Source organism: Dipodomys ordii, unplaced genomic scaffold, assembly GCF_000151885.1.
Source record: "Dipodomys ordii isolate 6190 unplaced genomic scaffold, Dord_2.0 Scaffold74, whole genome shotgun sequence".
NCBI classification, from domain to species: Eukaryota; Metazoa; Chordata; class Mammalia; order Rodentia; family Heteromyidae; genus Dipodomys; species Dipodomys ordii.
The window spans coordinates 239,953-267,548 of NW_012267290.1; the positions used below are offsets into that span (position 1 = coordinate 239,953).

At 49.2% G+C, this 27,596-nt stretch overlaps 1 protein-coding gene across 2 annotated transcripts in view; it reads left to right on the plus strand.

Moving 5' to 3' along the window:
* Ptk2b (protein tyrosine kinase 2 beta) overlaps positions 1-27,596 on the plus strand; it is a 62,129-nt gene that overhangs the window by 19,696 nt on the left and 14,837 nt on the right. For both annotated transcript variants that reach the window (XM_013024241.1, XM_013024242.1), the window contains exons 2-20: positions 1,996-2,236; positions 13,552-13,730; positions 14,213-14,300; positions 15,656-15,735; positions 20,327-20,389; positions 20,573-20,627; positions 21,021-21,161; positions 21,413-21,487; positions 22,003-22,104; positions 22,706-22,823; positions 23,336-23,375; positions 23,739-23,785; positions 24,444-24,494; positions 24,866-24,963; positions 25,640-25,724; positions 26,020-26,120; positions 26,336-26,451; positions 27,161-27,261; positions 27,442-27,531. In XM_013024241.1, the coding sequence (XP_012879695.1) occupies positions 2,033-2,236; positions 13,552-13,730; positions 14,213-14,300; positions 15,656-15,735; positions 20,327-20,389; positions 20,573-20,627; positions 21,021-21,161; positions 21,413-21,487; positions 22,003-22,104; positions 22,706-22,823; positions 23,336-23,375; positions 23,739-23,785; positions 24,444-24,494; positions 24,866-24,963; positions 25,640-25,724; positions 26,020-26,120; positions 26,336-26,451; positions 27,161-27,261; positions 27,442-27,531 (1,834 nt within the window). In that variant the 5' untranslated portion in view covers positions 1,996-2,032. The remainder of the gene's footprint in view (positions 1-1,995; positions 2,237-13,551; positions 13,731-14,212; positions 14,301-15,655; positions 15,736-20,326; positions 20,390-20,572; positions 20,628-21,020; positions 21,162-21,412; positions 21,488-22,002; positions 22,105-22,705; positions 22,824-23,335; positions 23,376-23,738; positions 23,786-24,443; positions 24,495-24,865; positions 24,964-25,639; positions 25,725-26,019; positions 26,121-26,335; positions 26,452-27,160; positions 27,262-27,441; positions 27,532-27,596) is intronic.

The window sequence follows — 27,596 nt, forward strand, 5'->3', positions numbered from 1 at the left end:
TGAGTCTAATAACCCCAGATCTCTCTCCCCCGTCTCTCTCTGGGTGGATGTGTTCTAGGTCCCCAAGTTTCCAGCAGAACTGAATGGGAGGTGTTCCGGGGACTCCTCAACGGGCCATCTTGCCCTCCCAGGCACACATTTTCACTTTCTTGGTGTTTCCTGGGATTAATTCTCAAATAACTTCCTTCAGATTTCTTGTTATAGTTTAAAGGGAAACAGTCAGACCTTTCTCTATCACGTGGCAGAACACTGGCACACAGGACATGTTCGGTCGATGTTTGCTGAAAATTAGGGATACTTCCAGGATGGAAGGATAGCTAGTTAGTCGTACAGATAGGGCTTTAAATAAAGATACACTGATAGATGTACATCACCACTGTAATAATATAGATTGGACCTGCTCTTCTCCATCCTTCACATCCCAAATTGTATCTGTCTTTGTTATCTCTGATCCTGGTGCTTTTCTTGTCTATGTGCCCCTGACTGAGGGACATATCTGCCCTCCCTCTTGTTTATTTCTCTTTTGAGTTTTCATAATGCATTTCCTTTTAAAAATGCCTCTTCAAAGATAATGAATATCTACATCTGTCTTTTCTAGTGCCTAGCATAGAAAAGAAATAATATAGAAGGTCTGGAAGAGGCTGAGAGCTGAGGATCATAGTTCAAAGTCCACCCAAGCAACAAAGTCCATGAGACTCTTATCTCCCACAAACCCCCTAAAAGCTGGAAGTTGAGCTGTGGCCCATAGTAGAGCTATAGCCTTGAGCAGAAAAACCTAAAAGACAGTGCCCAAGAACCTTGAATTCAAACCCCAGTACTGTCACAAAAAGGAAAATGAATTAAGTATATAGAATAAAAATAAGCTATGATTGCATATTTAAAATATTTGACTGTGTTTGTGGTTCAACTTTGCCAACTGCATCATTTGTCCCAACTTCCAGGCCAAGAATTTCCCTTGGAAGTCCCAATCTTTCTAAAAAAGAGGGATCTTCTCTCCACAAGGATAGATTTAAAGATTTCAGGACAAGACCCAAGCTTGTCCTGTAGCAGTAGCCCCAGCCCAGGCTGAAAACCCCTGAGATATTTGGAACATACCAATGTCAGGCCCCAACACAGACCCATACAGAGGCAACTCTGAAGAAGGGCTTAAAGTTAGTATTTCTCCCAATGTAGAGCCTTGCTTGATACCACCAAGGCAGAGATAGAACTTCTTCGATGGTCCTGCTGGATTCAGAGGGTAGGACTGGCTTAAACTACTTATCTACAAGGCTTCTTTGCCAAGCCAGGCTATCAGTACTGGTCTGGGATTTTTCTGGTTTGTTTTGATTTGGTTTTTGCAATACTGGGGTTTAAACTAGGAAGCAGAAGGTTGTTTTACTTCAGTTACCCTACTTGTGACAAGAGATACTCTAACAATGTTCTATTGGATCTAGACCTCTGACCCTGAAGGTGGTGACTGGTAGCTGGGGTTGAAGGGAGATGAGTCATCCAGTGATGGCCTCTCTCCCCTCCCCCAATCATGCCTGGGCCCTTCTGCCTTCTCTATTGTAGTTCCCCTGGGTTCCCATTCTCCAATCCCACTTCTCCTCAGCCTTTTCTCCTTGTCTCTGTTTCTCTCCTGCTATTTTCTAATGTCTCATTCCTTGCTTTTTCTGTAGTGCCTTGGAACCATGCTGTGGCCACCCCCTCTCACAGCTGCCTTTGTGAAGTGTAGGCCCCTTGCCTGGGAGCCAGCTGTGTATGTGTGTGTGGTGGGGGACAGAAGGGAGAGGGGCTTCAGAAGAGATGGTTGACATGCTCGTGAGTTTGAAGTCTGGATGTTCTACCGCCTGTTTATGCAGGCTGCTTCTACTGCAGCTTCTCCCATCAAGGAAGCTGAATGCCCTTAAGGGGAGACTTCAGGAATGAGAGAGTGTGTTATTTGTGTCTGTCTTGGAGCTCGGTGGGTGCCATCCACAGACTCATGTCAGGCCTGTCCCTCTGCTGCCTCTGCAGGATTGAGATGTGCCGGTCCTAGCTGCTGTCTGGAAGGATGTCCGGGGTGTCTGAGCCCCTGAGCCGAGTAAAGGTGGGCACGTTACGCCGGCCCGAGGGCCCCCCAGAGCCCATGGTGGTGGTACCTGTGGACATCGAGAAAGAAGATGTGCGCATCCTCAAGGTCTGCTTCTATAGCAACAGCTTCAACCCTGGGAAAAACTTCAAACTGGTCAAATGCACGGTGCAGACGGAGGTCCGGGTAAGTGTGGAGGCGTGTGTGCTCCCTGTTGGCATGCCCCTCCTCTCTCTCCTGGACACATCTGAGCAGACCTTTTTTAGCATGGCCAACTCTCTTGGACTGCTTGTGGGCAGGACGCAAGTTGGCATCAAAAGAGATCCTCCTATGGCCAGCTTCTTTAGGTGTCCAGGAGCTAGATATGAGAACCTTTGCTTGAACCTCAGACGTGATTTGATGTCTTTGATCTGATTAATCTCAATCCATTAAGCGTTATGGCATTTGAGGTTCTTCAAATGGCAATGATGGTGGTGCTGGTGCTGGTGCTGGTGATGGTGGTATTGACTGTGGTGGAGATGATGATCTTGGTGATCATTTGACATTGCATCCTCTTGGTGAGGATGGTGATGGTAGTGGCTAGTACCTTTGAAAACACCTCATATATAGTACCCCACTGACTTCTCAATGTATAGCCTTATAAAACAATATCATTATTACCTTCACTTTGCACAGAAGGAAACTAAGTGGAGAGGAGCTAAGTAAATTCCTAGTAAGCAGTAGAATTTGTTTTCAAAGCCGAGCAACCCATCACCATGACCTCTATTCTTAACCGATTTGGCCAGTGACAAGATGGTATTGAGGGGCTGGGAAGGTGGCTCAGTGGTAGAGCACTTGCCGTGCATGCTCGAGGCCCTGGGTTCGATTCCTCAGCACCACATAAGCAAAAAGAAAAAAGCCGGGAGTGGCGCTGTGGCTCAAGTGGTAGAGTGCTAGCCTTGAGCTGAAGAGCTCAGGGACAGCGCCCAGGCCCAGAGTTCAGGCCCCACGACCGGACCCCCCCCAAAAAAAGAGAGAGAGATGGGATTGAAATATGTAGAGGATTTAGTAAATGGAAGTAGAAGCCCAGAGATACGGAATTGTGGAAGAGAGAGGTGTGAGGCACTGCGGTCCTGGCTCAGCTCCATTAGCTGAGATGAAGAACACAGGAGGAGAAGCTGTCCATGAGTGGGAAGTCCAGGAGCTTAGTCTTGTCCCTGGTTGTGCAATAGAGAGGCTTTAACATTTTCACACAGAAAGCCCGACTGAACAATGGACTATGTGACTGGAGAAGAGAATCTGGCAGGCATGGTCAGCTTCTAGCTTGTGGTTGAAGCCGTGCTATGGATAAATCATTTATGGGAGAGTACAGAGCAGTTCTGCCTTCCACTCCAAAATATTTCTGGGTGCCACCCGTGCTTGGCACTGTGCTGTCTATAGCATGAGGCATATCAGCATACCCCAGACCCAGGCACACTCAAGGGCAAAGCCAACATTAACTCACACCAGTGAGTGAACCTTTCCAAATCAAAGCAGGTATGCTGGCAGGGAGCAATGGACCCTGGGAGAATGTATGATATAGGAAGGTTTGTTCTCCACAGGAAAGACCAGCTTCATTACCCAGGGCCGATTTAAGGCAGCCTCTAGGGCATAATGAGCTCCAGGCCCTGCATCTTTGCCTGAGATTCTCCTAATAGCCCCCTCCCTTGCTCTCTCTGCTTCCTGACTTTGGACTCCCCTCCCCTACCTTGGCCTTAATTTCCATGGATATTTTGACTTCCAACTACTTACCGTCTTTCACCATCCTTCCAGTACTGAAAATGCAGCCTGTGCTGTCAGAGTTGCCAGATACATGTCTGTCCGGAAGAACCGTTCAGAACTTAGCTGCGTCCAACACCCACAACTTAGTCCAGTTTGATCACAGAATCGCTGGAGATTCCTATAGCACCAGCCATGTATGGAACAATTATTCCATGTGGATTGGCCCATATCATGATTTTATCTTTAGTCTCAAGTTCTTTCTATGCAAATAGCCTCTGATGCTCTCTTTGTGCCATTGAAACCTACAGAACCCTGGGCTTGGTGGTGCATGACTGTAACTCCAGCCACAGGAGGCTAAGTTTGGGACCAGCCCGGGTTGCATAGTGAGACCCTATCTCAAAAACCACAAAGTGGAAAAGCAATGGAAATAACCCCTAGCCTTGGAGCCCAGGAGCTAACACAACTTTGGTGGGTGGTAGAGATCCCCAAACAATGCACCAAATGAAAACAGTACTTTGCTTTCCTTGATTTTTTCCCCATTTCTCTTGCTGTTGGATAGTCATAGGAAATTGTGTTTGTTTGGAAGCTCTGAACCTCCATAGCAAGTGGAGGTTTATATTATTATATTTTCCTCTAAGGTGCTAATTTGCTTGTCTGGGAAAGGGGTTAAGATGAGACTTAGAAAACAACAGGTAGAGCAACACCCAGACAAGCCCACCCAGGAAGTCTCCATATTTGTTCCCTCTCCTCTCCTCTCCATTCCTCCCCTCTCTTCTCCCTCCCACTCTTTCCCTTTCCTCTCCTCTCCCCTCCCTTCCCCTTGTATCCCTTCCCCTCACATCCCCTCTCCTCCTTTTCCCTTTGTTCTACTCTCTTTTGAGTTGGGTATCTATGTTCTGGGTTGTTCCAGTTCCAGTTTAAACACACCATCAGAGATAACCATGAACAATGCCCCTGCAAATGCCTCCAGTACCGTGACCTGGAGGACAGTGGCAGTGTCGCCTGGGTCTGCGTTGTGCTCTCTCCTTTCCCTGCCTGGCACCTGCCCAGCAGGCTGCGGTGCCTTCTCTTTCTGGCTGATTCCTGTTGACTCACTCTGCGTGCACTGGTTTCTGTCTAGCCCTGCTTCTCACACAGTAGGGCATTGAGTAGAGCTTTGATGAGCTGTGATGCAGTTCTGCGTTGCCAGCAGGGTCCTTGTATGCCACACGTCCCCAGCCAGCCTCTCCCACGCTACAAAGCCAGGGCCAGGACTTATTCTTGCTTAGTCCTGAAGCAACAGGGTACTGGGAATCTACGTTTGTGTCCCCAAAGGGACAGAAAGTGAAGCCTCCTCAAGTCCTTCCACCCTGCTCCTTCCAGAGGCCACTCTCCCGCCACGGTGGGGTCTTAGGATGCAGGGGGAAGCCCATGGGTGTTGCTTTGCCTGAGGAAGGCAAGAGTCCCCTCATATTCACCACCCCCCATCGGAATTCAAGCCCCATAGTGCCTTTTAGAATGGCCAGAGGGACACAACCCAGATATCACAACACATTGACACTGCCCTGTACGCTTACTTACCTGTCAGTCACTGAACCTAGCTAGCTTTGAGTTTAAACCTATCACCTAGCCAGACACAGAGTATAATGAAACCCCTAATTTACACATGGAAGCCCTGGCTCTGGTGTTTGTTGGGAGGTGCTGTGGTCTGAATGTTGCTGTCCTCCTAAAAATAACTTACGCTGGAACTCAGTACTAATGGGATAACTGTTGCAAGTAGAGCATTTGGGCAGCACTTGAGTTGGGAGAGTACAGCTTCACCGATGAGGCCAGTGTCCTATAGAAGAGGCTTACAGGACCGGCCCACCTTTCTGCCACTGCTGTGAAAGCCCAGCGAGAAGTCCTATCTTAGACCCTTACCTGACATCGCCTCCGCTGATGCCTTGGTCTTGAAAGTCCCCACCTCCAGAAATAAAAACATTTTGTTATAGTAACCCGTCTAACACAGCGATCGGCAGCTCTTTGTGGTTGGAGGACAAGTCTCCGGCCCCCAAGTCATGAGCTTAGGTTCTTTGCTCTCAGAGAAGGCCCGACTGCTTTCCTTCAGCTGCCACGGACGCCAGGCCACAAGGTCAGGGAGCAAGTAGAAAGCAGGCATCTGTCCTGGTAAGCTGTCACTTCTAGCTAAAAGAATGTCTACCCTGAAGAGAATAGATGTTTAGATTTCGGAACATGGGAGGAAGCCACAGACCTGCCCCACGGTGACATAAAAAGGGGTGCGTTCACTCCTTTCTGCACCCCTCCCCCATTTCCTGTGTGTGTTCCTGGCCCCCCACCCACACAGACACCTACCCAGGCGAGCCCAGGCAGACATGCAATGCTCAATGCTGGAGGCCTTTCTGTCTCTGTCGGCTCATGACATCAGCAAGTGAATAGTCAGGTGTCTGTGCTGTTGCTTCTATTTTTGTTCTGGCAGTTGCATTGCCGGATGTCCTTGATAGAGCTTTTATCACCTTAGACTGAACACTTTCTGAGTGATCAGTTACGTGCAATTTATTATTTTGTTCTTTGGTCCCTTTTTAAAAAGTAGTCTGTACATGTGTTGGGGACCAGGAACTTGTATGGCCATTGTATCTGTTTCCTACTGCTGCCATAATAGACCGTTACAGTCCTGGTAGCTTAGCATAATGGAAATTATTTTCTCATAGAGATCTCAGGCAAGGTTCCAGCAGTGCTTCACTGCCTCCAGAGGCTCTAAGATAGACTCTGCCCTTACCTCACGCAGTTTCTGATGGCTCCAGCCTTCCTGGGCTTGTAGCATCACTCCAGTCTCTGCCTGGATCTTCACATGGCCATCTCTTCCCTCTGTGGTCTTTTATAAGGATAGTTGCCATTGGGGTTAGGAGTGACCCAGATAGTCCAAAATAACCTCATCTTGAGATCCTTAATAAGTTAAGACTTATTAGACTACATAGACTCTTTTTCCAAGTGAGGTCTGACAGGGCTGGGAGTTAGGATATAGACATGCCTTCTGGAGGGCTGGGAAGGTGGCTCAGTGGTAGAGTGCTTGCCTTGCAAGCCTGAGGCCCTGGGTTCGATTCCTCAGCACCATATAAGCAAAAAGAAAAAAGCCGGAAGTGGCGCTGTGGCTCAAGTGGTAGAGTGCTAGCCTTGAGCTGAAGAGCTGAGGGACAGCGCCCAGGCCCAGAGTTCAGGCCCCATAACTGGACCCCCCCCCAAAAAAAAAGACATGCCTTCTGGAGACCATTCAATTCCCTGCAGCCTCTAATAAAACCACAGTGTGGGTTCTGGTTTCTATAGTCATGCACACATGGGCCAGAATGCATGATATGTAGATCTGCTGAAATAAGTAATTATCAAATGGTAGATAGTTGGGTAGTTGAACAGATGAATGGCTGTGTTTGCCAAGGAGACATCCACAGTGTCATTGCTGTCACTGTAATTGAAGAGGGCTATGGCTTTCACTGGGCTGTGGTAATGGTATTAAACAGTCCCACGCAACAGAGGAGCTTCTGGCCTGAATGTCAATGGTTCCCTGTTAAGATTCACTGATTTGAATTATGAAGCATTATATAAAATGAATGTCTTCAGTCCCATCCCCTCACAAAAAATAACATTCTTTACCTGACATCTTAAAGCAACCCAGTCACCCTCTCCTAAAGCTCAGAGACTCCTGGCCAACTTCAAATGAACAGTAAAGTCATACAGGGTGGGGAAGGTCCCGACATGGGCCAGAGGAGGCCCACAACACTTGGTACAAGACAGGATTCTCATTGGTTGCTCATGGCTATCTGCCTTATTGATAAATTTGTAGGCCTGCTAATGATGTTATACTACCCAAATGGTCCTCGGCAGTTAAAAAGTTTCCCACGGCCGCAAGTGTTTTAGTAGGGGAATTCTTCTTTTGAAGAAAAGTACCAGGTAGATTTACTGGTACTTTTCTGCTGGGTATTTACTATTCCTTCTTCCTCCTAAAGCGTGTACCAAGTGGTGGGACCTTAAATGAAGAGAACCTTGCGGTTCTTTCTCCAAGCAGAAGGGAGTTTTTTTTTCTATACTGTTTCTTCTGGCTGGATGGCCTGGCTGGCAGGACCAGCTGTGGCCACAGCCCAATCACCTCAGAGGATCATTTTATCATTTATCATCTTTCTCCTGCCTCTGCTTCAACTCACACAGTGCCGCCATGGCCACAGAGATCCTATGGTCCTAGCAGGATAATAGCTACCATTTACGCACCTACTATGTGCTGATTGCACAAAATAACTATTTTATCTGTAAACCGCATGAGGTCAGCCAGTCTCAGTAAACTCTCACACTCCAAGAAATACTAGTTTTCCTCCTTAAACTCATTGGAAATAAATGTAAATCTTGACTCTCGTCTCTGGAGGAGTACCAGGAATCGTCTATCAAGCTATTCTTCATGGAGCTCTGGAGCTGGAACTGACTAGGGACATAACAGGCCTTCATTGCCTTCTCTGGACCAGGCATTGGCTGCATACCACCTCCAGTTAGAAGTGGGGCCTGAGGGAGGTAAGGGGCAGTCCTGGAAGAGGTGTGGAGGCCAGGGCTATCACCACACCTCTAAAACTATATTATGAACATGAAGCTTATTTAATAAGCCCAGTAGGGAAAAAAGATTGCTTGTTAAAATTTGATGAGCCTGAAAAATAGTGAGACTATAGAGATTACCAAAGAAGTCCTATGCTGTGATAAAGAGGATCTTTTTAAATAAATATAAACTAGAAGTAATAGAGGCCTAGAACCAATAGAGGAGAGGGAAAGTGAACGGAGAAGTTGATAGTTGGGGTGATCTTTCCCTTTCTGGAAGTACAGTCAAGTGTGACTTAATGACAGACAATGGTGTTGTTGTGTGATTTTCTTTTTTGTCCCTGTGTAACATTATTGAGTAGACACAGACTAAAACGGTGTGCTGCTCCTCGGGGATGTGGAATTCCACAGGACCATTCTCCTACATGTGGTCATCATCGACCAACATGTCCTTATGAGGTCCATGATCCAGTGCCACTCCTTGTGTTGAAGCCACAAGAGGAAAGGGCAGATAAGAGGAAGACAGGAAAGGGCAGTTGGAGGGCTTCACACTATCTGATAAAGCAAATAAATCAGCATTAGCCACGAAGAAAGAAAACCCACCGGAAGGCAGATGTTTACAAGGAGGTATCAGAAGACTGTTCACGTGCAGATCGTGGTCTGTGGACAGCCTATACACCTGCTTGTCAGTGCTGGGCAGCCCTGCGTGGGAGGCATTCCTGCAGTGGGAGGGGCTCTGGGGCGTATCTGAAAAGCAACTGATATAATTAATACTGTTTTTAAAAATCATGTTACATATAGCAATTGAGTGAGTATGTAAGCAACTTGTACTGTCACTTCTAAGGAGTGCTTTATTAATAGAGAAAGAAATATTGACTCATTAATGACAATTGATGAGCTGTGGGAAGACTGCTGATGTTGCTGCTCCCACTTAAGGGAAGCTTGTGAGAGAAGCTTCCAGATTCCCAGAGAAGAGGCTACAAGGATCCAGGAAGGGGCTGTAGGCAGTGAGGCTAACCTAAGGGAGATGATTCTAGACCCTCAAGCTTACCCCTCTCTTCCTTCACTCATATCCCCACACTGAAGCCACTTCCTTTTTCCCATCTATAAATGCAAGTCGTGCCCTAGTTGAAGGCTGGGTGCAGGCTTTAGAGCCTTCTAGCTATTCTCTGCTTGGGGAGCACGTGACAGACACTTGCTGATGGTTTCTTTGAATGAAGAGCCAATCTGTGTGGATAGGACAAAAGGAGAGTATTGTGGGGAGAAGACTGGCTCAGGGGCCTAAAAGGAGGTGTCAGAATTGGATTCCTACTCTTGCTGGTGTGTGATTCTGAAGTTCCCACGTGTGTGTGTATGTGCGTATGTGCATGTGCACACATGCGTGTATGCACGTGCACATATGATGGTACCAGAGTTCCAACTCAAGGCCTCACCATATCTCTGCTTGCTTGCTTGACTGTCACTCTGCCACTTGACCCATGCTTCCAGCCCAGGTTTTTGCTGATCATTTTGGAGTTAGAGTCTTACGGACTTTTCTACCCAGGCTGGCTTCAAACTGTGATCTTCCATAGCTACTGTTACAGGCGGGACCCACCAGTGCCCAGCTGTTATCACTCTTTCTGTGTCACTTTTAGGCACTGACCTTGTTACACTTGAAGGCTAGACACTGCAAGGCAGCTCTGAGACAATGAAATTCCTGAGTTAACATAGACTTCATAGGTTGGGGACTCAGTCCACAAGATGCCCACCCTCTTTGCCCCCGTCACAAGCTCCAGAGCTCCCACACTGCTGACTAGCTATGCATTTGGGGGTTCCTACCATCCTCAGATCCCATGCTTTGCTAGAGCAACTCATAGAACTCAGGAAAATACTGCCTTCAAACTATGGATTAGAACTAGCTGATGGTGGAGTGCACAGCTCAGAGTCTGAGAATATCCCAAACAGGAAGCCTCCATGTCTTAGGGATGTGTCCCTTCAGATACATCAGTGTGTACCACCAATAAAATGCTCGCCTGCACACCAGGGTCTAGAGTTTCATTTTGTAAGTGTGGTTGATAGATGGATGGATTATTGGCCGTACAAGTGGACTTAATGTCCCCTCCCATTGCCCAAAGCCAGGCTGGCTGTTTAGCCCTCTGATCACATGGCTGGTCTTTCCTATCTAAAACTGAAAACCCCACCAGATGCCAGGTGATTAGCTGTCATGGCCCAGGAAGCTGACATAAATGACAATGGCAATTCTATCACTTGGAAAGTTCCAAGATTTGGAGGCTCCCCACAGCCTGAACCAAGGACAAAGATCAATCAAATTCTTCTTGATCCAATTTCAGCTGTCATATGGCAATCGATTTGTTACAATGACAGAAAAATAATTCATTTGGGAAGTCAATAACCAGTCCTGAGCAAGTGAAGATCTATATGAACAACAACAAAATAATTTTACCTCTACCTCACACCATATACAAGCATATATAGTTGTACAGACCTATGTGGATTACAGACCTAAAAGTATAAGTTAAAACCATGAAACTTATAAAAGAAGACAAAATATGTTCGTGACTTGGGGACAGGCAAAGATTTCTTAGGATGCAGAAAGCCATAAAAAATTTGATAGCTTAAAATCAAAAGATACTGATAGGGAAATGTGTAACAAGCATGCAAGCCCACAGATATGAAGAAAATATTCAAGAAGCATACCATATTTAGAATGTCTATTACTCAATAATAAAACCATAACAGAAAAAAATGGTTAAACTCTTCAGATACTTCACAAAAGAAGGTATATGAATGGCCAATAAACATATAAAAACATGCTCAATATAATTTGTCATCAGGGAGATGCAAATTATAGTAAACAAGATATTGTGTGTTCATACACATACACATGATAGATCTATAAAGGTGGCTAATATTAAAAAGAAACCACCAAATGTTATTGGAGACATGTAACAGGACTCTCATGTCACAATGGATATATAAAGTAGAATCACCTTTGATTCAGTAATTCTACTTCTCAGGATTTACTGAAAGGAAATAACATATATACATTACAGTACTTATATGAATAAATTCCATAATCATTGAGGTTAGAAATAGTCCAGGTTTGTAGGAGTAGAGGGTGCTAAATATACATATTGTGGTTTGTTTACCAGAAAGAACTCCACCTGTCAATATAAACAAAGTGCTGACACACCCAACAATGGGACTGAATCTATATGTCTATAAGCACTAAGAGAAAACCTCTGTATGTTAATATTCGCCATCTAGATGGTGGCCGAACTTAGTGAAACTGGAGGGAGGGAGTGTGGCCAATGAAGGCTGACTAAGACGATTTTCTGGGAATCTGGAAAGCTCTGCATCTTAATTAGTGTGTGGGATACACAAGTGTATTCATGTGTCAGAACTGTACAGATGAAATGTGTGCATTTTATTGTACATACATTTTACCTTAAAAGAAGAACTGTAAAAAAATAATGAGTCATGGTTTGGGAGTAGGCAGTATAGATGAAGCAAGATTGGCAGAATGTTGGTCATTGTTGAAGCTGGGCTGTATGTGCAAGGAAGGTTAATTTCCTCTCCTATTTGCCTTGCATGTCGTTGATATTTTCAATAGTAAGTCTCACAGTGGGGTTACTGAAGGAATTAGATGTTAGCTTAGTAGGTTTCAACTGGGGACAGAGAAAGTTCCATACAGCCACACCAGAGGCAGGATTACAGTTGGAACTCAGGAGGGAAAGAGGGGTTCTGGGTAAACTGTCAGCATAGCGATGTGGACAGAACAGGGCAGAAGGTGGAGACAAGGCCCAAAAAGAAAGTGTCTGTTTCACAACCTTGACCCCATCCTCTTATCTACATTGCCCTTCCTGTGGTTACCATAGACCATACCTTCTTCTTTCACCCTCCTCCCCTCCCCTCCCCACTCCACTAGGCTTCTGTCCTCCCCATCCTGTTTCCGGATTGAGAGTCGTTTTCCCGCCAGGATCTTCTCGCTTCACCCATCTACAGAGTCTGAGAAGGCTGGCAAGGGGCAGCTGGACCCAGACGTGTAGATTCCCACACTGATGCACAATCAGGCATCGTTCCAAACCTGTGTTAAATAATAGTTTGAGGGTTTCTTCTAAGAAAAAATGGAATACCTCCTTCTTTTTGTTCTAAATAAGGAATAATTGCTTTTTACTTACTAAATTAGTCAACTTCTTGAAAGGCATGCTAGAAAAACATAATGTCTCAGAAGCTTCCTGAATCATCCACCCTCCAGGCTTGGTGATGCAAATATATTCAACAGATAGGGGGCGTCTTCCGGTTATTAAACTTGAACCACTGTTCTGTCCAAAGTGAGCTAGTTCCCCAGTGTATGTGGAACTACATGAGAAACCGGGGTTCAAATGGTACCAGAGTGTTTTCAGAGCTAGTCTCGGCCTTACTGATAGGCTTCTGGACAGCTGTCCATTAGGCAACTCTAGCTCCGGGCTAGGAAGCTGTGGTATCAGACTCCAGTCAGGTGGCCCACTGAACTACTGGGTGACAAGAAAACAGAACAAGAGGGTGTCTTCTTTTTAAGCTCTCCATTTCCTGTGGCCATCCTTAGAGTGCGGAGACAGTGCCGCTCAATTTCTTGATGTGGGTCTTGTCTTTCCTTCTTATCCTGCCTCACCAGTCATGAAGTCAGCTTAACCTAGTAGTGATACTCACAGGCCAGTAGACCAGGATGCAGAATCCCAGTTTAATGCCTTGAACTGTATACCTACATCAGTTTCCTCATGAGGCATTTAAGGACGGTGATAATCTGCTTACGTCCCTGCGTTTGTGGACTCAGGGAAATCACATGTGCAAAGTACCAATCAGTGCCTGGACCAGCACTCAGTCGTGTTAGCTGAATTGGAAACCATTCAGAAGTTGCTTTTGGTGTGGCAGACGCTCAGCAACCATTAAGTGATTTGATTGGTACGTGGTGCAGTGCAATAGCTCAGAATCTGTGTTCTCTGCTTTTTGTCCTTACTTCCAATATCTGCTTCTCCTTCCTTTATCTCACGTTGCCTGATTGTTCACTTATCAGACAGAATCTACTGTGTACCATGTCACCTCACACTGAATGCTAGAGAATCAGAGCAAGTAAGACAGAGCCCACCCTAGCCAACTCACAGGGGAAGGGTACATGAGGACAGGGTGTCCTGCAGCATGCACTCCTGAGTCATAGCCTCACTCTTCCGTAGGAGATCATCACCTCCATCCTACTGAGTGGACGGATTGGACCCAACATCCAGCTGGCCGAGTGCTATGGCCTGAGGCTGAAGCACATGAAGTCGGATGAGATCCACTGGTTACATCCGCAGATGACGGTGGGCGAGGTACAAGACAAGTATGAATGTCTACACGTGGAAGCTGAGTGGAGGTAGGAATGGAGCCCTCCCTTTCAGTACTCGCTAACATCAGAATCTATTTTTTTAACATATCTGGGCAGCATTCTAACCTTAGTCCTCACATTGTGTCCGATGCATGTATATTCAAGGCATAACATGAGCTCCCAATGAATCCTCATCCCAGACAAGATGCCATTGGTGCTGTGGTGAAGGGATGGGAAGGTGGTGAAGATGGAGAGCCCCAGTAAGGGTCTATGAACCTAAAGAAAACAGGTGCAATGAAGGAGGAGAGATGAAGAATCAGGATTAGCTGTGACTACTGCTTGTTGTCCACCTCGTATAGCTTTCCACCCAGTCACAAATTAGGGAAAGAAAAACCAATATTGATAGGCAGCAAGGCACCTCATGAGTAGACCTTCAGTACTGGGAGAATTGTTTCTTTCCCATAGGCCTCTGCTTCCTTGAGATTCCAGTTTCTCTTTGTCAACCAGAGTATCTGTCTGTCATGTTGCAGGTATGACCTTCAAATCCGTTACCTCCCCGAAGACTTCATGGAGAGCCTGAAAGAAGACAGGACTACGCTGCTTTACTTTTACCAACAGGTGAAAAAGTACCCCAGAGTCTCATTGTACCTTAAATATTGAACACTATCCATCTGTCTATCCATCACTTCATTCATTTCACCATATATCCATCATCCTTCTACTCATCCTCCATCTATCAGTCCATTCATGGACCCATCCATCCCCATCTATCCACCCATTCATCATCCATCTCTCCACCCACCCATCCATTCATCCCGATATCCATCCATCCATCCATCATCCATCTTTCCATCTGTCATCAACATATCCATTTATCTACCCATCTGTCAACCATCTATCCATCTACCCATCCATCCATCATATATCTATACATTCATCCACTAATCCATCCACCTATCCATCATCTCTACTGGGAAATGGAAAGACAAAGCCCATACTCTGGAATCACCATCTAGGAAGTTTTTCTTCAAGTCATTCCCTGGGCCTCGATCAGCAGCTCCAACCCAGCTTCCCTCTCAGTTGTTCACATGCAGGCTAACTTGTTCCATGTGCTCCCGGCTCCTCTTAGACCTCCGTGGAAGCCTGGGAGGCCTCGGTAGTGAGGCCGCAAGAGTAAGTTAACACACAGACTCTGAGGCCTCACATGCTTGGTTCCTAGCCCAAGGCTGCTATTGACTAACTTAGTATTCCCAGGGACTTCATTTACCTGTAAGATGCTGTTTCCTCTTCCTATTATACTTATTGGGCTTATATGAGAGCCAGTGATTATTGATGGTGTGCTGAGCCATTAGCCCTGATTGTGGTACTTGCCAATTCCGATGGTGTAAATATTCCCACGTTATGCCACCAGCTCACAAAATTTTGTACAGAAATTTTATACAGGCTATGAAGTTTCTATAGACTAAAGGCTTTTCTGAGCTATTTAAGCCTCACTGACAGACCATCAGACTAAATGAGTGCTCAGCACAGGACCTGCATAGAGTCTGCGCCGGGCAGTGTGAGCTGCACACATCCATTTCTATTGGCTTTATCTCCCTCCTGTATTTCCCCCTGATTTACTAGATAGCACATATCCCTTGGACCACAGGAGACATATTTCTGCTTATGAGCACGGCTTTGGATAAATTACTGATTCCACCCCCGCAATCTGTGTCTCTGAGTGGGGGTGCAGAGAGGATCTGACTTAGGGAAAACTATATGAAAGGGAGGCTTGCACCCCTCTTCCCGGAGTCCCAGGGGAGCAAAGCTGAGAAGCGGGCTCTTTCTGCTTCCCATCCTCATCCTTGTCCTGTGATGTCTGTGGTAGGATGGCTGTGAATTACAGCTCAGGGGCCAGAAATTACAGCCATGGGGCCTCTGCACAGGGAAGGAAAGTGTGGACATGAGCTTGACCTTTGGCCTTTCTCCGCCAGCTCCGGAGTGACTACATGCAGTGTTATGCCAGCAAGGTCAGCGAGGGCATGGCGCTGCAGCTGGGCTGTCTGGAGCTCAGGTAGGTGGCCCCAAGGTCTCTCCTGAAAGAGAACTGTGCTAGGATCTAGGCTGGCTGGGTCCTTCCTCCCCTCCAGGGTAGGAAGCAAAAGTGGGTATGTGAGAGCCAGAGGCAGGAGAAGGCAAAGAGTGTGGAGTTTGGAGATACAGGGGGTCTGGCAGAATGGAAGGGAGAGAGCCCTCTCTCTGCTTCTCTCCTGATGTCCTCCATCGCCCCTTGCCCTGGCCTCCAGGCTGCCTGTGCTTCTGAGAAGCATCCGTTGTCACCGCTGCCACTCAGATAACTCAGCCAGTGCTTCGGGGGTAGCAGGCTGGGTCCTGGGCTGTTCCCACATAGGATCCAGCTGTGTGGCCCACTGCTGTGTCCCCAGCTCCACGAGGCACTCAGTGCACATGTGTGCAATGAGCACATTGGCTAGCCATGTTTTCAAATTCACCATGTTGGGATGTAGCCCACGTGTACACAATGAACCCCTCTGAGGCAGAACAAATATGTATCTTCCAGTCTTCCAGGTAGATAGGATCCATAGAAACCTTGCAGGAAGAGGGGATTTGAACTGCTCCTGGAAGGAAAGGAAAGATTTTCATTTGCAGATAATGGCAGGAGTTGGGGCAGGATTCTGGGTGATTGGAACCCAAAGATGGGTGAAAAGAAAGCCTAGACTGGAGAACCATGAAGGAGCTTAGAGTAAGAAGATGATGTTCACAGTGGAAGCCACCACCATTAGTGGTGGCCACCACGGTCTAATGAGGTCATTCAAATGACAGGACAGGATTAGAATGTCAGTTAAGAAACTAGACCTCACTCCTGGCCATCGGGGAGCCATTGCCCTTAGGAATGAAGAGGAAGAATAAGATAAACCTTTGCTCTGGCCTTTCCGTGACTAAGGCCGCACTAGTGAGTCTCACCGTTCCCTGCCTGGCCCCCCTCTTCCCTGCTCTGTACCCCTTACCTGTCTCAGATTTCAACATCATCTAGGTACCAGGAGTTCATACAGGTGCAGTCCCCTACACCACTGAACGCTGCTCGGGTGGGCCCAGGTGGGACTGGGGAAAGCCCATTTATGGCCAGCCTCCCAGGCAGCCCCTTGGGAGTTACCGGGAGACCCATTGAACCTTTGCCAGGAGAGCAGTGACCAAGGGGTACTGCTGGCTTGCTGGACCTGCCTTCCAGGGGTAACGTGGCTGTTACGTTAACAGAGGGTAGAGCTCGCTGCTAGTGCTACATGCTGGGTCTCCAAGAGCAGGCTGAGAGGGCCTCTGCTGAGGAGTGTGAGACAAGAGGGGAGGAGTCCCACTTTCACTTCCGTGTCTGAGACTGCTGGCATTTGTGACACAACACGCCCAGGACATTCCCCAGGGTTCCTCGTTACCTTACACTTGGTGGCACGGTCTCTCAACCAGCAAGGGAGCACTGGGGTCCTGCAGCCCGCCTCCATGCCCCTGGAGTGACCTCAGGAGCTCAGTGGACCAGCAACAGTGTGGAGGCTACTTCACTCCTTGAGCCAGTGCTGGCCTATAAGCCTCAGTACATCCTAGCCTTCCCCTCCGAAGCTAGCAATTCCACAAGGCTTTACTTTCCCTTTTTATGTGTGGATCTCAGCTGAAGCACTGCAGTATCACTTTGAGTTTCCAATAAGTCAACAGCAGTACAGAAACTCCATAAGGAGATTAAGATTCGGTGTCTCCTTTTCCTTTCATTCCTAAAAACTGAACCCCGGGGCTCATGTCTAACAGGCAAGTGCTTCACTGCCGAGTGACAGCCCCAGCCTTCTAGTTCACATTTACCAATTCTGAGCTCATCTCCAAACCACTATTGGTTGCATCTTAAGAATCAAGCACGGTCTGATAGCTGGAAGATCAGCAGGCACCTGACGTAGCTGCCGAAGGCAGACTTGGCAGGGTAGGCGGTCTCACAGTGTCTGCTTTTCCTGATCAAGGAAGGACTGTTCCCAAACCCACACTTGTTTCAGCAAATAACCTCCTGCTTCTGATCTCCTGAGAAACAGCAGAATAGATGTTCCTGTTCTTTCCTGGTGTCCACTGAGGTACAGGGATGTGATATTCAACAGAGGACTTGGGAAAGACCTGTGTCAACCCAAGAAGATTTGGGGCCTCGTGATGCTTAGATATGACAGATGTAGATTACAACTACCTTTAATAGGTACACTTCCAAACATCAGACCATAAAGCCAAGGCTTTCAGATGTGTGGCTCTCTCTTAAACCATGTGAGCAACAGCTTCTTGTCATTGCTAATATCACAGATTGTGTAACCTATCTACAGACATGACTTTGCTAGGATAAAAAGTAATCTCTCCTTTCCTGGCTTAAAGAAGAGGTATGAGATGGGAGCTGTAATCCAAGCCACTTGGGAAGCTGAGATGATTGGAGACTGCAGTTCAGGGCCAGCCTAGGCAGAAAGAAAAGTCTGATACCCCCTCCTCAACAAGAGCTGAGTTCAGTGGTTTGTGCCTGTTTCCTAGCTATCAGGAAGCCTAACATAGGTAGATTGTGACCAGGCTGCACGCCCAGGAAGGAAGATAGACTCTACCTAAAAAAAAATCAACTAGCAAAACTCAGGGCTGGAAGTGTGGCTCATGGGTAACAGTGCCCACTTGGTAAGCATGAGACCCTGGTTCAAATCCCATTACCACCACCAAATAAAGAAGTGTGGTATGCATACAAGATACATGATTAGTGACGTGAATCCTCTGCGGACTCAGTTCCTATCTGAGCTGGTTTTTCATTAACTTATTACTCTCTGGCCCTTTATAAACCAATTTAAATTAGGTGCTTTTTCACTTATATTATTTTATCTAAATACCACACTACATTAGAATGTGAACTTCCTATAGCCTGCATGCTAGAAGTTTGTTTAAGGAAACCAAATAAAACTTGTCCCTACTGACCTGAGACAACCAGGCATATCACCCACCCGGAGTCCTAGGCAGTTCTGACCTGAAAAGTGAAAGTACAACCCAAGGCTTGTTAAGTAACTGAATACAGAGCAAATATTCGCCTAGCCTTGCTTCCCTAGACATGGGGGCTTGTAGTTAATTTATAAACATCGTTAAGAAGCGACTACCTTTTTGCTCTTTGGGAGAAAAAGACAATCAAGTGAATTTGCATGGATGTGTCTGTCTTCTCTCCTGTCCTTACCCCAGCCCTCATTCCCAACCCCCACCCCCTGTCAGTCATAGCCTGCACCTGAACAGACTGCTCCAGCTGGCGCTGCTGCTCAGCAGTGCAGGCTGGGACTGGGGAGAGCCGGCTGGCATTGGAGGGTGCTCCTGGCAGGTGCAGCGTGGCTCAGTGACAGGGCTGGTGTGGATTTGGGCTAGCTGGGAGCTGGCTGACACATGAGATGGCTCTTAGCACGGAAGGCCGTGAAGCTCACTCTGGGAAGAGAAGGTCTGATAAGGGACAGTGACTTGTTCTCATTCTTTTGCCCCAAGTGTTAGAAACCAAAGTGTGGTGTACACTTCAGCTGTGGGGCAGCTCTGTCCTCTGGAGCTCTGACTGACCTCAGGCTGGGAGTGAGCTCTGCAAGCCGCAGCCAGGAGACGGGGATGGCTTACCAGGGTTAACTGAGCCTCTTCTCCATGCAATGCCAGTGTTAACTGAGCCTCTTCCCCATGCACTGAGAATGTTGACTGAGCCTCTTCTCCATGCAATGTCAGTGTTAACTGAGCCTCTTCCCTGTGCACTTCTCCATGCAATGCCAGTGTTAACTGAGCCTCTTCCCCATGCACTTCTCCATGCAATGCAAGTGTTAACTGAGCCTCTTTTCTATGCAGTGGTTTCCATTCTCTTCCTCCTCAGTCATTCTAAGATTTCTATTAATTTTAAAACTGTCAATTTTGAAAACTTGTCCACCCTTGTGTTTAGCTAACCCGCAGTCTTTACATTCACTATCTAACTATCCTTGCATTCTGCATTCTTTGAGCACTGGTCTCAGTCCACCGATTCACTAAGCCATAGCCACCCACCAGGGATTCTGAGAGTCCCCTGTAGGGAAACAGGTCTCAGATAGAGTTTTCTTCCCCTTCCTCATCTCAGCCTAGTAAATTCTTCATTTAAAAAATGGTGCTTGTAAATATATAATAATTGTATTTACTGGTATCATTTCAAAATCCTTCCTCTAGCTTTTTGAAATGTACACTAGTTTATTCGGAGTTCCAAACATACCCTACTCTAGGAGGCACCCAGTATGTTCCTTGGTAGTATACTCAGAGACACCATTTAGTTACAAGTTTTTAAGGACAGGCCAGACATGGTGCCGCAAGCCCATGATCCCAGTGGGAGGTAGAGTTAGGAGGATCATGATTTGAGACCCCAAAAAAGTTAGTGAGACCATATCTCAAATACCAAGCCATGCCTCCTAGAGCCCAGGGCTAGAATCTTTTCTAGGAATGAAATTTCCTTGCAGCTTTTAAAATTCCCGGTTTCATGACTTTCCTTTCTCCTTTCCAGAGATCCCCACACCTGTCAGGGAGGAAGGGATCTAGGCTAACACCTGGGCGCTGGTGTCCTGCTGGCAGCCTCTCGCTCTAGCCATCAGCCCTCTTCTCCATGACTTTTCTTTTTCCAGGCGGTTCTTCAAAGATATGCCGCATAATGCACTTGACAAGAAGTCTAACTTTGAGCTCCTGGAGTAAGTTCTGCACCAGCCCCTGCTCTTCCTTTCCTTATCTCCAGTGCCTGACTTCCTATCACCACCCCTCCATCATCCACCAGAGCCTATCTGCCCAACCCCCAAGGATCCTCCTTCCTTCCAGCTGCCCAGGAGTTTGGGGTATGAAAGAAGTCAAATGCTGCTCACATTTATTTCTTTCAGAAAGGAAGTAGGCCTGGACCTGTTTTTCCCAAAGCAGATGCAGGAGAACTTAAAGGTAAGAAAGCCAGAGGTTGAGGCCCAGGGCCCCCTTTGTGTAGGTCCCCAAGACTAGAGCTAGGGGATCCGGCCGGCACTCTCCGAGAAGCCTGGGCTGTGGATAAAGAACAGTGCGTGTACTTTGGCTGCGAGTTGGGATGGGATACCTTGGGCTCCAGCAGGCCTTGGATGCTGACCCAGCTTGTGTCCTGAGCCCTGGGGTGCCATCTTTCCCATCGCCCTCCTAGAGTCAGAGTGACCCTTCCTGAGATGCCAGGGAACAGATCCTGGCTTCAGTCAGGGCAGGGGCCCCGGGGGCCACTCCCACAGTGGCCAGCCTCTCAGCGGGACCTAAGGAAGAAGGCCATGCTCAGAAGAGGGCCTGGCTCAACATGGCTCCACTCCTCCCCAGCCCAAGCAGTTCCGGAAGATGATCCAGCAGACGTTCCAGCAGTATGCCTCGCTGAGAGAGGAGGAGTGTGTCATGAAGTTCTTCAACACCCTCGCTGGCTTTGCCAATGTCGACCAGGAAACCTACCGCTGTGAACTCATTGTAATGACTTGCTCTCCTTACCTGCTCCTGGGCCTGATTTCCAGGCCTCTTGGATGTGGTACAGAGGGACACGGGGGTGAGGAGTAAGCAGGGAGCTGAAGGGTGGCCTCCAGCTCCGGGAAGGGTGTCAGGAGGAGCAAGCTTTGTGGCTGGGTTTACGTTAGGAGAGCTGTGTCTAGCTTCTGTAGCTTTAGATTTATGGATAGGGGTTGATAGAACAGGAGTGAGAGTCTCTCCTCTCTTTATTCCAGCAAGGATGGAACATCACTGTGGACCTGGTCATCGGTCCTAAAGGCATCCGTCAGCTGACTGGTCAAGATGCAAAGGTAGAGAGAGCCCAGGGCTCTTCTCCTTTGTCTGCCTCCCCTCCTGTCTCATGATGAGTGTTTTTTTTCCTTCCCATTGCTGAGATCAGAGACCCCATAAGGCCATGCCCTGGGCATGAGTTCTGGGAGAGAGAGTTTGGGGATTGCAGCATGGGGCAGATGGTTCTTTACTTTCCTGTGACTTTGTTCTGCTCAGAGAAGGGCAAGGAGGGGGAAGAAGGCTGCTGCTGAGGCTCTCGCAGCTCAGAGACAAGAGTTGCTCCTTCCATGGCAAGATGAGGTGGTGACTCTGGGGACACAGGTCTATTTCTGGCTCTGCTGACAGCATATGACCTTGGACGAGTCCTGGCTTTCTCCAGACCTCATTGTTTCTGCTGCTTGGAGTAGATGATCCTTCCAGCCTTGTTCCCTTTTTCCCAGCCCCTTGTCATCCTCATCCCGACCCTGACTGCCCTGCTCACTCAGCTGCCACCTCTGTGGTGGGATGAGTCTCAGTACCCCTTCCTCTTCCACAGCCCACCTGCCTGGCTGAGTTCAAGCAGATCAAGTCTATCAGGTGCCTCCCACTGGAGGAGGGCCAGGCGGTCCTGCAGCTGGGCATTGAAGGGGCCCCCCAGGTGAGCTCTCTGGGGACCTGGAGTTGTCATTCAGGTGAGGACCAGCTCCAGACAGCCTGGCGTGCGGTCTCGGCTTTGGATTTGTTAAGAAAACTGTATCCAGTTCCAAACAAAGCACTGGGATGGTGATCCATTGTGAGGAAAGTCAGGAAGTGACATTACTATTATTTTAGTGACTGGAAAGAAGTAGATAAAGATTTTTAAGTCAGGTCAAGGTGACCAGAAATCAAAAAATTGAAGGCCTACATTCACCAAGTGAATAATGACTCAAAAGCAAGACCTGGGACTGCAGGCATTGTCTCTCCTGTCCCCAGTCTGTGCCTGCCCTGTCCCGCCCACTTCCCACTTCATCTGCTTGTGCATACTGACACCCACAGGGTGCAAGTTATTGTGAGTGACTCAGAGCAGAAAAATTGAGACCCAGACTTGCCTGCCTGGTCAAGCGATGACCAGTGCGCCCCCTGGTGGCTGTCTCCAGGAATGAGAGCCCTAGCTCGGGAGCAGAGTGGGGGTACAGTCCTGCAGCCTCTAATCCAGCCCTGTGAGATGGACCTCAGCCAAGGCTCTGGGGTCTCATCCTTGCTTGGCTTCTTCTCTGCAGTCTTTGTCCATCAAAACCTCATCCCTGGCAGAGGCCGAGAACATGGCGGACCTCATAGATGGTTACTGCCGGCTGCAGGGGGAACATAAAGGCTCACTCATCATCCATCCCAAGAAAGGTGGGTTTTCTCTAAAGGCAGAGTGGGCAGAGAGTGGATAAAATCACAGCCAAGCCAAGCCCATGAGACAAAGCAGGGAATCTAAGCCGTAGACCTCCAAGCCAAGGCAGAGGTTGTAGGAGTGTAGGTGGTACTGGTACACGGTTCCCCCTCAGGCTCATCTTGAGCTATCAATTGCAGGACGGACTTGGCCCAGGCCAGCCACCCCTGGCCCTGATGGCCATGGAGATGTAAGGCCAGTTTCCATAGAAGCCCTAGAAGGACCAGAGCCATCGCCAGCATTGCTGGTTCCTCCTGCGTGTGGCTGTGTTGGGGGTTGTGTTGAGGAGCAGGGTCTGGGCTGCTGGATATCACGTGCACCTGGCAAGCAGAAGGCTACAAGGAAGAGTCAGTTCTGTACAGCTTCTACCTTGAATGCCAAGAGAGCAGAGTGGTGGGATGAGAGTCCCTTGTAGGAGCAGTGTCCATCCAGACCCCTGGTTCCAATCCTCCCTCTCCTCCTTTTCCACCAGATGGTGAGAAGCGGAACAGCCTGCCCCAGATCCCTACGCTGTGAGTACATGGGGGAGGACGGGGGTGGGGTGGGGGGTGAGCTGCGAGGGCCCGGCACTAAGCCTGTGTCTCACAGGGACTCACAGGGAGCCACTGCAGCCCTGGTTTCTGGAGGCACATGGGAGACCCAGCCTGGTGCGGGGTCGTCCCTGCTAGCATGCCTACAGGGACAGTCCCCATTAGCACCTGCATCATCGTGGGGGGCTGCTGTTCCCTCCAGCCCTCGGAGCCTCCTGGCTTGGTGCCTGCCAGGCTGGCTGTTTCTGCAGATGGGGTGGTGGGCGAGGGTGTGCCGGGCTGCTCGGAGAACATGGCTGGTTTCTGAGCTCATCCAGCTCCTGTACTTCTCTCCAAAACCTGTAGAAACCTAGAGGCTCGGCGGTCCCACTTCTCAGAGAGCTGCAGCATAGGTGAGCCTGCCCCCGGCCCCTGCCCAGCCCCCTCTCCCTGTGTGTGCGACATGCCGAGAGCCAGAAAATGGCCCTCCCTGTCACTGCTCCCTGAAAACGTGAAAACAGCACGAACTGTGCTTATCTTCATCAGTTCAACTGGCTCCACCCAAAAAATACCAAACACTTATTTGTCCTAGTTCTGATAGCTGGTGGGTAGAGGCCCTCAATTCCATTTCCTCCCCAGTTTGAAGGTGACCAGGTGATATGCTCACCTGGTAAGGAGAGAAGGAGAAAGCAATAAACCTAGAATGGGGCTCCACCATCAAGACCTCACTAAATCCCTCTCAAAGGCCCTCGCCGTAAACCCATCACACTATAGATCAGAAATCCGGTGTGTGAAGTTGGGAGACAAGCATCCCCTTCATCAGGTGTTTTTGAAAGGTCAGCTAACTTGCCCTGAGTAACACAACTGGGTCAAAGCAGACAGGGCCTCAACCCGAGAGTGTCAGCCTCCGTGACTGCCCTGATGCCCGGGACAGGAGCCTCGGGCTTGCCCAGCTTTTCTCCCCTGAGCCTTGAACCGAGCCGCTGGCCTCCGGGTGGTGACCACACCATCAGGGCTGGCTGTGCAGCGAGCGCGTCTTGCTGCACACTGGGCCTCTTCCTCTCTTTGCAGAGTCAGACATCTATGCAGAGATCCCCGATGACACCCTGTGGAGGCCTGGAGGTAGGCTCTTGACCCCCCTGGGCCCCAGAAGGGGTACTGAAGACTCTGACACACCCCAGGGGATATTCTGCTTTCCCTAAGTCCTCCCACAGGCTAGGACAAGGACAAACCAGAGAAGCCTCTGATCTGAAGGCTGAGACCACGTGTGGACTGTGGTGGGCCTGGGCCCTTCTGTGGAGATTCTAACATAAGAACCCAAGTTCCAGGGAGTGGGGTGATGGCTCTTTCCTGGATCTGAGACAGTAGAACATTCTAGATCTCTTTCCCAGCTCAGTCCCTGGATCTCTGGTGTGTGGCTTGGGGTGTGGGGACACTGAGTTTCCTGGGGGTTGCAGCTGCTCTCTGCTCTGTGGCTGTCTTCATGTCTGCAGGTCCACAGTACGGCCTTGCCCGTGAAGATGTCGTTCTTAATCGTATTCTTGGTGAAGGCTTCTTTGGGGAGGTCTATGAAGGGGTCTACACGGATCATGTGAGTCTCTGGCCTTGCCGACTCCTCCTCCGTCTGCAGGACAGAGCAGGAGCTCAACTCTGAAGCCAGGGCAGGGGCAGTGGTGCCCTGGAGCCTCATCCACGAGGCCGGGGAGGGTTTATGAAATTCCTGGAGAGTGATGGGGATGAGACTCATTGCCAAGAAGTGGAGAAAGCCGTAGGGACGGAACCAAAGGCAGGACGTAGGGAAGGGTCCCTGGGCTAGGGGACGGATCCAGTGCCAAGAAGAGGAAGGGCAGTCTCAGGTCTCAGGTCCCTAGAGGGTGAGCAAGATTTGCCCTGTGGTCTTGCTTCTAGAAGGCAAGAGCCCAAGGGCAAGGTGAGCATAGTTTAAACCCTAGCACTAAAGACAGAGATGAGCCAGGCTCCATCAGATTGGAGGCCCTGCGGGTGCTCTGCCACATACCCGCTATCCTTGGGCAGATCCCATGGCCTCATCAGAACATGCAGGCTTACTTGATCTCTGAAGCCATCTCTAGTTCTAACATAGCCAGATCAAGAAGAAAGGGAAAAACGAGAGCAAGAGACAGAGGATACTATACTAAGCAGGGACCAGCTACTTAGTATAGCTGCCTCCTCTGGCTGCATCTGTGGGAAGGTGGAGAGGAGAAAGCACTAGGCTGGACTGAGAGTCCCTGAACACATGCCTGTTGCAGAAAGGGGAGAAAATCAACGTAGCTGTCAAGACCTGCAAGAAAGACTGCACCCTGGACAACAAGGAGAAGTTCATGAGTGAGGCAGGTGGGCATGCCCTGGGCCAGGGCCCCTGAGAGGGTCGGCCCTGCAGAGGAGGGAGGCCGGGGATCCTGGAAGCCAGAGCGTGAATTGTGCTGTGCCCCACATGGGAGAGGGGCTTTACTCCCTGTTTTCACCCAGCTGGGACCGGAAATTGCACCTCTATCTGACGAGCTGGGAGGATAGCTCAGGCCTAGCACACATGAGGCCCTAAATTCCATCCCCAGCACAAACCAAGCAAATGAGAACAGCCGATGCCACCCTTGAGCCGCCCCTCTGCCCTCTCTCTCACGCCCCACAGTGATGATGAAGAATCTGGACCACCCGCACATTGTGAAGCTGATAGGCATCATCGAGGAGGAGCCCACTTGGATCATCATGGAGTTGTACCCCTACGGCGAGGTGAGCGGAGAGGAACCCCTGCCCACAGCTGGGCTGAGCAGAGCCCAGCCTCCTGCCTCCCAGGTTCTGCTGAAGCGGAGGCCCTCCATCTGTTAGAGGAAGTTGCTGGAACAGCTTTCCACCATTGGGCTTGCCCCTAAAGGAAGGGAAGGGTCAGTAGCAGTCACCAGGTGGGTTGGAATGAGGGGTCCTCATGCACCTCTCCCTTCCTGCAGCTGGGCCACTATTTGGAGCGAAACAAGAACTCCCTGAAGGTCCCCACCCTCGTCCTGTACTCACTGCAGATATGCAAAGCCATGGCCTACCTGGAGAGCATCAACTGCGTGCACAGGTGAGGCTGCCCTGAGCGCAGGCCCTTCTACCTGAGCCCCAAGAAGGATGGGTGGGGGGAGGGCATGGCACCTGCTCAGGCTGGAATCCCGGGGTCAGATACTGCCCTGGATGCCAGTCCACCTCCCTCATGGCTGGTTTTATTCCCTTCTCCTGAATGGACAATGCTGCCTTGGGAACATGATGTCCTCATGGCCCAGGGAGACAATGCTAGGAAGTTCACCCTGCCATTAACATTACCACGGTGCCTGGCTGTGTGCATAACCACGAAGGATACACACACATGCACACATGTTGAAGGAGGCTCTGCTCCTTCAACACGTACAGCGGACTTGACACTTGGTTCTAGCCACCATGATGATCAAAAGAGACGAAAAGCCTTTTCCTTGTGAAACTCAGATTCTATCCTGAGGGTCACAGGTGAGCAGCCAGGGGGCGAGAGTGAGGAGGGCAGGATGGCGTTCATTGGTTTGCAGTCACATGCTCTGCAGTCGTCTTTGCAATGGTGGGAAAAGCTGCCCGTGGAAGCAAGCAGGCACCGGGTGTTGGGCTGCCAGGCACGCAGGTGGCCTGGTCATTCTCCGCTGCTCCAGCCCAGGAGTGAGGTCACCTGGGTGGAACCCTCCTCCGGCCAGTCTGGGGACATTCTCAGCCCCTGTACCAGGACCCCCAAAGCGGCATCCCAACCTGGTCTCTGATCTTCCTTCCAGGGACATCGCTGTCCGCAACATCCTGGTGGCCTCCCCCGAGTGCGTGAAGCTGGGGGACTTTGGCCTGTCCCGGTACATTGAGGATGAGGACTATTACAAAGGTGAGGGGATGTTCTGGTCACCGCTTTGCCCCTGGAGCGTTGTCTGAATCCAAAATCCCGGCAAAGGGAAGCCTGGGGTTGGACAGCCCAGGTCAAGGGTCTTTGGAGAAGAAGCTGCGTCGTTCTGGATGTTTTCTTCCTGAAATGTCCCCTGCAACTTTTTTTTTTGCCCACCCAAAGCCTCTGTGACTCGTCTCCCCATCAAATGGATGTCCCCTGAGTCCATCAACTTCCGCCGCTTCACCACAGCCAGTGACGTCTGGATGTTTGGTGAGTAGAAATTTTGCAAGAGGCTGGGAAGGTGGCTCAGTGGTAGAGCGCTTGCCTCGCATGCA